Source organism: Cyprinodon variegatus, unplaced genomic scaffold, assembly GCF_000732505.1.
Source record: "Cyprinodon variegatus isolate N-32 unplaced genomic scaffold, C_variegatus-1.0 Scaffold731, whole genome shotgun sequence".
Lineage (NCBI taxonomy): Eukaryota > Metazoa > Chordata > Actinopteri > Cyprinodontiformes > Cyprinodontidae > Cyprinodon > Cyprinodon variegatus.
Genome location: NW_015151184.1, coordinates 270,310 through 280,606, shown reverse-complemented (window position 1 = coordinate 280,606; position 10,297 = coordinate 270,310). Strand labels below are relative to the sequence as shown.

Sequence of the window (10,297 nt, the reverse complement as noted above, 5' to 3'; positions counted from 1 at the left end):
TCGGAGGTCGTGGATGAGTCTCCTCCGTCAGACATTTTTTATTTAGAGGAGGAAAGTGAAGATGACGATGTTGTGGAAGAGGACGCCTCGCAACGCTGCCAGTTCTGTTAGCTCTACACCTGCTGAAGACACAGACCTCCATCCCTGTGAACACTGGGACGGAACTCAATGGGAAAGGAAATGATTCTTATTTCTTATTTCAACCGTTGCGTATATCAGCTGCAACATACGAATCAAGATGCTATGACCGAAAAAAATTGATAGACAGATGACCGTTGATATATGATTGGCCATATTAAGGTGTTCAGGCTAACATATAAATAACTGACCTGCAGAAGATAATGGAAAAAAAACACAGATTTTAAGACAGGATTTTTTTTTTAAAGAAATTTTCTAAATTTTGGGACAATATCGTAGATTTAAATACATGTTTTAGCCAGAATGATTTGACATTTAAATATGATTTCCCTACAACTTTAAAGCTTGTGTTCTTACTTTCACCACACAGTGGTAGATAAACAAAGTTACTCACGCAGCTCTCCAACCTGGAGTATTTCACACAGCATTCGAGTGAGTTCAATCGCACAGCGGCCGAAGGGACACTCATGCTTGTCCTCCCGACTGCTGTTCTCCAGGACGATCTGTCGCAAGCAGGAAGGTGAGTTAAGGTACGTCCAGCCCTTTTAGCTCCTTTAGTCATGCCTGATACCGGCACTTACCCTGATGTAAGTATCCTGATGAACCCTGGCCAGATACAGCATGTTATCAAGAGCTAGCATCCCAGGGGGAGTCTGGGTAAAATCCATAGCCGGGTTCAAGTGGTTCTGTGTTTCAGGTAAGGGAAAAAAACAAAACACTTTTATTATTAAGTTTAAATCTGATTAATCATCTCCTTTTTTATTCTTTGATTTAAAACAATACAATGTGCTATATAAGCTCACAGTGAATCCTAGCATCTTGTAGTCCTTGGTGTATATTGCTTTCCTCTTCTCTGTACCGGTGGGATCAGTGTCTCCGTCAAAGGCGATTCTACGCAGCTCAAAAATGATTTCCCTCTGAGCCTGGGAAGGCAAAATACAACCCTGTTAATAGCTTATCAGCATAAAGAGGGGAACGTTTACCATGATAGAGCCAAGAGAGAAGCCAGAGAGTAGATGGGTCAATCAGCGATGAGCAGATGGGTTGCAGCAAGTACTGGCAAAAACAGGAAAGGCTTCATTTTCTGCTCTGCTGATTACACTTAAAGCAGATTTATCAGAGTGTGCTCTACCCTCATAATAGCTTATCTCTATTAAACCTTCACAGCATGCTCCCATTTCGTTAACCGTGGTTTCTAATTTAACATTTAAAGGCAGATAGCCTACATGCTATCTTTTCTTTTAGAAAAACATTCATTCATTCCTGCTTTGATTTCAGGAAGACTATAAATGATGTGACGGATATGAAGCATAAATATTTCGTTTTAAAATCTCACCTGGTCATTGGGATCCATTTTGGTCATCATTCTTTCTTCTAAGAGGTTGAAGGTCAACACCTGCAGCACGTACAGCTGATGTGCCATCTCTGCTTTGATCGGTCGATTTCCTCTGATGACGTGCTGAAAAACAAAGAGCCATTAGAGCATTTATGTTCCCAAGCTGTTACCTGCAGACAAAATGAAAAATAAAAAAAATCGAAATACTGTTCTTTAGTCATTGGAATACATCATTCAAATATTAACCCTTTGAGCTTTTAACTATGTTTAATTTTATTGCTTCGCCCAAATCAGGCCCAAAGTCGTATTTTGCTTGATCCCCATGAATCGTTTTGGAAAATTAATGGCCACCATCATCCTATGTACAGCTCTCATTACTCACTCCCTCTAGGAAGCAACTACCTTGACTGCATCGCACCTGCCCAGTAAAAATGAAGCCCTCTTTCTAAGATCAATGAGGGGTGATGTGAGGCAGAGCATGATCAGACAGAGTAACTTTTTTAGCATCTAATCTGCACGGTGACAGCAACTGTTTTTTTTATTAATCTTTAAGTCGCAAAAACGTGTTTCTTAGGGACCGAAAGGTGTTAAGGCTGTTTTATGTTCACAAAACCAGGTCGTCTGCATGTGTGTCGCAGTTTATGCAGTTAGGTTGTCTAAAGAGGAGCCTAACCCAGTGACATCATGAAAGGGTGGCACATTGGGAGAGGCAGCATTGTGGCAAAGGCAAGACTCTTTCTTAAGGGTGAGCAATTAATATTTTTAAAAGGATTATCTAGAACCTTTTATATAAATATACGTGTATGGATAGACAGATATACATAAAATATATATAGAGTATGCTGAATACAGATGAAAGTTATTTTTATTCTAATTGATCAAATTTGTCCGATTTTATTGATCGACTATAGGGATTCATTAATAAGTGGCCATTTTCTAAAAAAACTCACTTTTCCCTCATATCAAAATGAGAAAAAAAAAAAAAGGCTCAATATAATTTTACACGAAACCGCATTATAGTTTTTTTTTTTTTTTTCAAAAAAGTAAATAATTATATTTTAAGGATTTATTGTGCCTGCTGTGTTAAATGAATAAACAAAAAAAGTTTTTGTTACACATTATTAAATGTATTTATGTTTTATTGGGTTTAATGACATAAACAAGGATAAAGTATGATCTACATTTAAAGTGGAAATCTTTACAGATCACTTTGTTTGATTATTGGACAGAAACATTTATTCAGATTAATGGTGCTTTTTTTTTCAATGGTCAACTAATTCAGTAATCGATTAATCCTTAACTGGAGTATAGAGACTCTAAAACATGCCTGCAGCTGACAGAGTTACCCGCTTATATCAAGATTGTAAAAAAATACAGAAACATTTTGCATCTGTCAATAAGCTCTACCCAGAACTCAAGTGGTTTAATTTTGTAAAAAAAAGTCTCCTTTAAAGAATCTTTGGCTATACGATTATTAATCAATAAATTAAAAAAAATATTATCGACAGATAAATTAATTTGCAAAATAATCATAAGTTGCAGCCCTATTTCATTGTTCTCTTTAAAACTCCTAAATAGAATCAACTGTAACTTATTGTTTTCATGCGGCCAAATTAGCTAATAAAGTATAGTGCTGCATAATTGGATCTCAATTTGATTATATCCTTTAGGAAACACATCAAACATGTGGAACAAGGAGCTCTGGTTGAAAGGCAGGGAAATGTTTGTTTTTTAACCAACATGCAAAACACTGCAGAGGTTGTAGAAATCCTCCAGGGTACAACATCCCCATCATGAAACCTGAAGGCTTCAGCAAGCCTGGAGCTTTTCCTGAGCAGGGAAAGGAAGGTGATGAGAGTCGATGGGGAGAAGGATGGAGCTAAATATAGAGCAATCATGGAGGAAAACCTGTCACAGAGTGAAACTGATTGAAGATTATAGCAGAGTTTATCCTTCCAGCAAGACAACAATTTATATCAGAAGCTCCCCAGCGGTGGAGCACATACTGAACCCTGATCCAATAGAGGCATTAACTGTGATTAATTTACTTTTAATCCTTTACCATATGATGATCGAAACATAATGATGATAACTTTTACAGGGCAAAACTTTTCTAGACTCAGCAGAAAAACAGCAGCAGCTTTGGACTTCTTCTCACACAGAGCGAGCAGCCAGAAAAGGGAAAGATAAGTAAGCTCCAAGAAAATATAAATGTTACAAAAGAAGCGTGTGCAGATGAGGATTAAGGCCACGAGGAAAAAAATAATAATAAAATAAAAAAATAAATAAATATATATATATATTATTTTTTCTCTTTTAATCTCATAATTATGATTTTAATGTCACAATAACAAATCTTTCTACACAGAACAAATCAATTAATACAGAAATCTCTAAATTAAAGCTAGAAAAGGACTGAGAGGAGTTTAATCTACACTGAGTTGACAAAAAAAACCCCTACAATTTATATATAAAATTTATAAAGTTATAGCCTTGCAGATCACCTCAGCAGGCCTTCAAAATAAACAAGATCCGTACATTATTTCTAGCTATTGACATTTAAAAAAAAAAAAGATATAACAGGAAAGAAAAGCATGAAATAAATGAAGGTAAAACATTTAATTTGGTATTTTAGAGTCTTCTTTGCTTTTTAGGCTAAACTACTTAGCTAATGTTGATAATGGACAGACATTTTATCTTATTTCACCTAATTTAAGTTCTTATTGGTCGTTCTTACACAAATTGTCCTAGTCCAAGTCCACACCTATATCCAATTGAGAATTTACAAAGTACATTAAATATTGGAGGGGCTAATTAAAGTGAAACATTTCATGTAGTGTGAAAAATGTTGCCAAGGAAATATTAATATTTTCTAAAAAAAAAAGGAGGTATTTTTGTGTTCATTCTATTCAAACATGGAGTGGTACAGGGTTTGGAGGGAAACAGCGCAACTTTTTAGGTAAGTAATGCTCATTATAAAGATGTGGGCAGATTTCTGTAGGAAGGAAAGTTTGAGCTGCTCGAGGAAACTGAAGCGTGTTCTTCTCGAAGACATTTGCAGCCAGTTCAAGCGGATCTTTTCTGACAAGTGCAAATAAAAATCATTTTCAGAGCCAATCCTGTTTCGCTTCATGGACTCGGTGCCATATCACATTTACTGGTTAGGACTCTCTTCTTTCTGAGTGAGTGGAGCTTAAAAGTTTCCAGTAACTAACTAACTTTTAGTCACAGAGAGGATCTTCAGACAATTGGATAGCTGGAAAACGGCTTGATTTGTGTTTATTCTAACTGAGGTTGATACTTACGTTAAGAATGATGGACCGCAGGTGTTTCTGAGCCAAACTGCTCGCCATTTCCTGAGGAAACACACAAGATAACAACAAATTAATCAGAAGAAAAATAAGCAATTTACAACAAAGCAAAGCAGCTGAGAATTAACCTCCCAGAAATGTAGCCAAACAATATTAAAATAACCGACAGCTGAGTTTCTATAAGGGTTTGAATGAGGTGGGTCTGCAGAATTAGCATAAAGGAAGTATAAAATGGTTCTGCATGCTGCAGCAACAAGCTGTGGTTCCATTTCCATGCGAAAAGATTATGCAGAGGCTGGCTGTGACACAGAAAAAGCTAGGAAGTGAGGAGGAAGAAGGAGGAGGAGGGATGTGGGAGCAGAGTGAGCTGCAGAGAGGACGTTTACTCACAGTGAGGTGCTGCTCCAGGGGGTTAGTATACTCCACCTATGAGTGGGGTGCAGGGAGGTGGGGTATGACGGCAATGGAAACAAAAGGTGCAAACACACAGACAGTGAGATCCGAACTTCACAAGCATGCAGTGACATAAGAAGATGAATCAGGTGTATTAGAAAGAAGGAAGCTGATATTGCAGCTGGAGCATCCTGCAGACATGGCATTCATCCTATGACTTGTTTTTTTTTTTTTTTATAGGAATTTCACCATAATTAAAATGTATAAATATTCAAGCCTTAAGAGTTTCTGTTCTTTTTGCACACACAGGTTTAAAAAATGTTTAAGGAAGAATTTAAAGCTGATGTAAAGGTTGGTATTTGGGTTTGTGCAACAAAGACAGTATCTTTTGGTGATAAAAATAACAAGTGGCTATTAATTTTTTTTTTTTAAATGCAACAATACAGATGGAAACGGAAAAAGCTGATGCTATTAACTGTTACTGTTATGATTTCTAAATTGACAGGTTTATGTCTGTAAAAACTTTCTAACCTGCTCTTGAATGTTCTTTACTGTGATTTTCCTTTCTTATTTTCTAGCCGCTTGTGGATCAAAAAGATATTGTTACCTCGAAGTTTATAAAATAAACTCACGTGATTTCCATCATTCTAATCATATCTAAAGTAGTGGGGAAAGGTTATCTAAAACTACTATTTTATAAAACGAAATCCAAAAAACAAATAGTTTTTTGGATTTCGTTTTCATTTTTGATATCAAACTGAAATACAAATAATCGAATTATACAAGGATCTTTCAGTCTTAAATGTTCTTTTTAGAAACTACACTTTAGCAAAAAAACAAAAAATGAGTGGCTATTTTATCTTTGTTTTAGAATCAAATGATTTTAAAATACAAGGAGTTTACTTTTCCTCTGCTAGACAGGGATAAATTAAATAAAAATGTTAGACTTTTTTTTTTTACACTTTAAAACAGATATTATTTTTTTTTTTCTTTTCCAAGTCTGAATGTGGTTATTTAAATCACAAGAATAACAAATTTAACAGGCTACCGTTTAAGCTTTAGCCCAGAATAAAATGTCTTGGTTTTTTTATCCACATAAATATTAAATATAAATAAATATTCTGCAAAAAAAGGATTTTTTTTGATGAAAATGGAGTGAATGATGCTTATAGTTCTAAGACCATGGACTCCAAAATGCCTTCACCCATCCACACACACCTTGATGAGCAAATCTTAGCCCCAGCTGCCGTAGGGCAGACTGACAGAAGGCGAGCTTTCTTATAATTGGTGCCCTTTTATCAACAACAACAGGGAAGGTGGTGAAGTTTCTAACTTAAAAACAACATCTCCTCAACATCCTCTGCCTCCCCGGCTTACTGGTGATTTCTGCAGCCTGTCAGATTTGGTGCTCTTGTGAAATTAGTGACCACGTCCAGACTCGGATAATGAAAAACTCTGAATGGATTTTTCTGTCTGTTATAAAGAAATGTCCTTTTTTATTTACAAAATAGAAAGCAGAACTGAAACTAGAAAAGCAGTCAGAGATTGCAGACCTATGCCAAGCAGCGAACCCTGGACAGGTCCCCGAGTCCATCTCAGGGTAACATAGAGACACACGAAACAAACAAGCATGCAGACACACTCTAAGGCTATGTTCACACTGCAGGTCTGGATGCTCAATTGTGATTTTTTTTTTTACTAAAATAAAGCATCTTTGATATTAAAAGCTGTTGAACGATGGAAGCCGACATTATCAACAAAGGTAAGAAAAAAAGCACAGATATTTATAATGTGATTTTGTGGTATAGAGATATATAGATATATTTAATATATTCTTATATCTATTCATATATTTGCCTCTTTGCTAAATAAACCACCACCTACTTTTTTTTTTAACTTGCCTCCATGTGGGGAGGGGGACGTCCGTCTCTTTCCTTATAATACCAACTTTTAGAATAACCCAGAGAGACGTTGCTCTGATCCACCAGCAGTAGCCACAGTGAGGGGGCTACACAGCAGGGTCCTTTTCATAAAGTATTCATGCAAATATTAAAGTCATAACTAAATGTCAAATCATTCTGGCTTAAACATGCATATAATTGTACTCTTTATCAGACCATGTCAATTTTGAAAATTTTTTTAAAATAAAAAAAAATCCTGTCTTAAAATCTGTGTTGTTGTTTTTTTATTATCTTATGCAGGCCAGTTAGTTATACGTCAGCCTGAACACCTAAATTCGGCCAATCATATATAAACAGTCATCTGTCAATCAAATTTTTCGCAGCTAATATACGCAACGGTTGAACAGAAATACGAATCATTTAGGCTATGTTCAAACTGTAGCCTGAAGTGACCCAAATCTGATTTTTTGGCCCATATGCGACCTGTATCTGATCTTTTCATGGTTGTCTGAACAACACAGATCCGATTTTTTACAATGCAACCCAGGCCACTTTGCTATGTGGTCCAGAATCCGATACGAATCTGATCTTTTCAAATGCGACCTGTGTCTGAACGGCCAGATCGTATTCATCCAACCTGAACGCCATTTATACCCGACAAAGGTCAAAGAAGCAGCAAGAAAAACAACAACCATGGCAGATGATGATGCGGAGAGCAGTATTTATGTTTAACCATCTAACCATCCACTACCACCCATGCTTACTTCCGTAAACACAGAGCACGCTGGCGTGTGACGTCATTGCATCCTCTACTGCGCATGCGGGACACCTCCTGTGTGACTGCAGTTCACACAGGAGATCACGTACAAGTCGCATATATTTGGAAATATGAACGGCAACGCAAAAAAAAAGGGATTTCACAAAAAAATCGGAATTGAGCATCAAGTCCTGCAGTGTGAATGTAGCCCAACTTTCCCATTGAGTTCCGTCCCAGTGTTCACGGGGATGGACGTCTGTGTCTTCAGCAGGCGTAGAGCTAACAGAACTGGCAGCGTTGCGAGGCAAGGGCTCAAACATGTACGGCTGGAAGCCTTCTACACCAAACCAAGCTTCTGCCGCCCTGGCGTCCTCTTCCACAACATCTTCGTCCCGCTTTCCTCCTCTAAATAAAAATGTATGACGGAGGAGACTCATCCATGACCTCCAACACTAAACTCTCCTCCTCTTGCATGTTTTCTCTGTCGATAGCGTTCCTTGACAGTGTCGTTTCTAAGTCACCAATTTAGTGCTACTTGGTCCCAATGGAATTTCCCATTGGGAACCTACTAGCACTAAGTTGCTAACTGGTTAGCAAGATGCTTCCAAGAAACTGGCCACAACCAAACTTGCTTGCGAACCTTTCCCACAAAAATCACGCCCTCTTGATAAATGACCAATCACATTCACTTTATTCACTCGTGTAAAGTCGTGCACCACTCGGGAGCAACTCAGCGCAACTTTGAGTGGCGGAGCAAACGAGCGAACATCCTCCTGAGTGGGGAGCGGGAATCCCTTCGTTCACATGCTCTGGTGGCCACTGCGCTGATACACGCAGGTGAGAGCGATGCTGATACATATCCGATTTAGCACCACTTATGGAAGTGGCACAATTCAGATTTTTTTGTGAAGTGAAAGATCATTATTGGGTCGTTCTTACTACCACGGCAAAGTCGGATATGAGTCGCTTATGGGCAAAAACACTTTGGATTTGGGTAACAATTTCCTGCAGTGTGAACATAGCCATACCTATGAATAATTTAAGCGAGGTATCCAAGTAGACATATTTTTGCATTGTTGGAGAAAGCTGGAGTACCCGGAGGGAACCCACCAATGAACAGGGATAGCTTGCAAACTCCATGGAGACAGATTTAACCTTCATAAATTACCAATATAAAAATTAAGCAAAACATTTCAATTGTCTTTCTTTAACCAAAATCAGTTAGTATATATGAAACAGATTTGCTTCCTTTACTTATGCATCTATATGACTTATAAAATATATGGTGAAGTAAATATAAATATAATTTTATTCCTTTCAGATTATTTGGAATTTTTAATGTTTCGCTCTATATTTGGGCAACTTATTTAAATATATACTTTAATTTAGATGTAGGTGTTGGTACTACCTAATGAAGGAGCTACTACCAAACTAAAAGTCTGTTGGTTTGATGATCTGAAATCAGTGAAAGTGATGTACGTGTAGGCGACTGTTTTGGGATGAAGAATAATGACATAACTATGGTGTGCAGTTAGAGTCGGCCATTTTATTTCTAAAGGGCCCAGTAGTTCACTTGCCTGCCGTCTGTCCTCCGGTGCTTTCAGGAAAAGGGCGTTGATGAGCGCGATGGCGTAGGTCTGTATTTCCTGATTTGACCTGAGGAAATGTCCAGGAGCGCAACAACCAGTTAGAAGCATCGAGCTCCACAAGCATACAGGATCTTCAAAGTATAGGCTAGCATCTACGCTGTCTACAAAACAATAATTAGAGACCGATGGAAGCCCTTTAAAGCAAAGAGTTTGTTTTAATAGCAATTAAAACCAAAGCATGCAAAATAAACAGCAGTGAAAGGCGCTATAAGCATCACCGCGATTGTGACATGAAGCCACACAATTAGACAGACAGGTGGAAAAGGTTTTTAGTGTTCGCTAGGAGCGTAACGGTACAACTACTACAGCGCAGTATGAATCATTAAGTGGTAGGGAGACAAATACAAAATAATGGTTTGGAAGGAAGGATCCAGATCTAGACAATACTGTGGATTTCATATAAAAAATCCGATTAACAGAGTTTTTTCTCCCTTTAGTTCATGAAAACAATGACGGATTACAAAAAAGCTTCTGGGAAACAACTTGAATTTCAAGTTAAACTAAATAAAAGCCGTGGGACAGGCTTGTAAACATGGGAAATATATCAAATAAAAAGTTTGAAGCTAACAGTGTGAGACAATGAGCTACTTAATCAGCACTGAGTTTACATGAAAAACAAAAGGGGATGTCAATTTGAACTACGGAAGCCTAAGATGGTCCTAAAAGTTAAAACTCTAAGAACAGCAAATTCCATATAACAACATATTTGGTGAATCGCTCAGACCTAGTATGGAGGAAATTTTATTCTATTATTGATACAAGATAAGAACATGTTTTGTAAATGGAAATTTAAAAAAAGAAGAAAAATGTTT

The 10,297-nt window shown here is 37.3% G+C and overlaps 1 protein-coding gene across 1 annotated transcript in view; it reads right to left on the bottom strand.

Annotated features, from left to right (window-relative positions):
- LOC107097885 (engulfment and cell motility protein 2-like) overlaps positions 1-10,297 on the bottom strand; it is a 35,901-nt gene that overhangs the window by 12,978 nt on the left and 12,626 nt on the right. The window contains exons 7-13 of the mRNA XM_015395224.1: positions 9,414-9,492; positions 5,176-5,211; positions 4,780-4,830; positions 1,475-1,597; positions 942-1,061; positions 720-824; positions 533-641 (exon numbers count right to left, since the gene is read on the bottom strand). Coding sequence (XP_015250710.1) covers positions 533-641; positions 720-824; positions 942-1,061; positions 1,475-1,597; positions 4,780-4,830; positions 5,176-5,211; positions 9,414-9,492 — 623 coding nt within the window. The remainder of the gene's footprint in view (positions 1-532; positions 642-719; positions 825-941; positions 1,062-1,474; positions 1,598-4,779; positions 4,831-5,175; positions 5,212-9,413; positions 9,493-10,297) is intronic.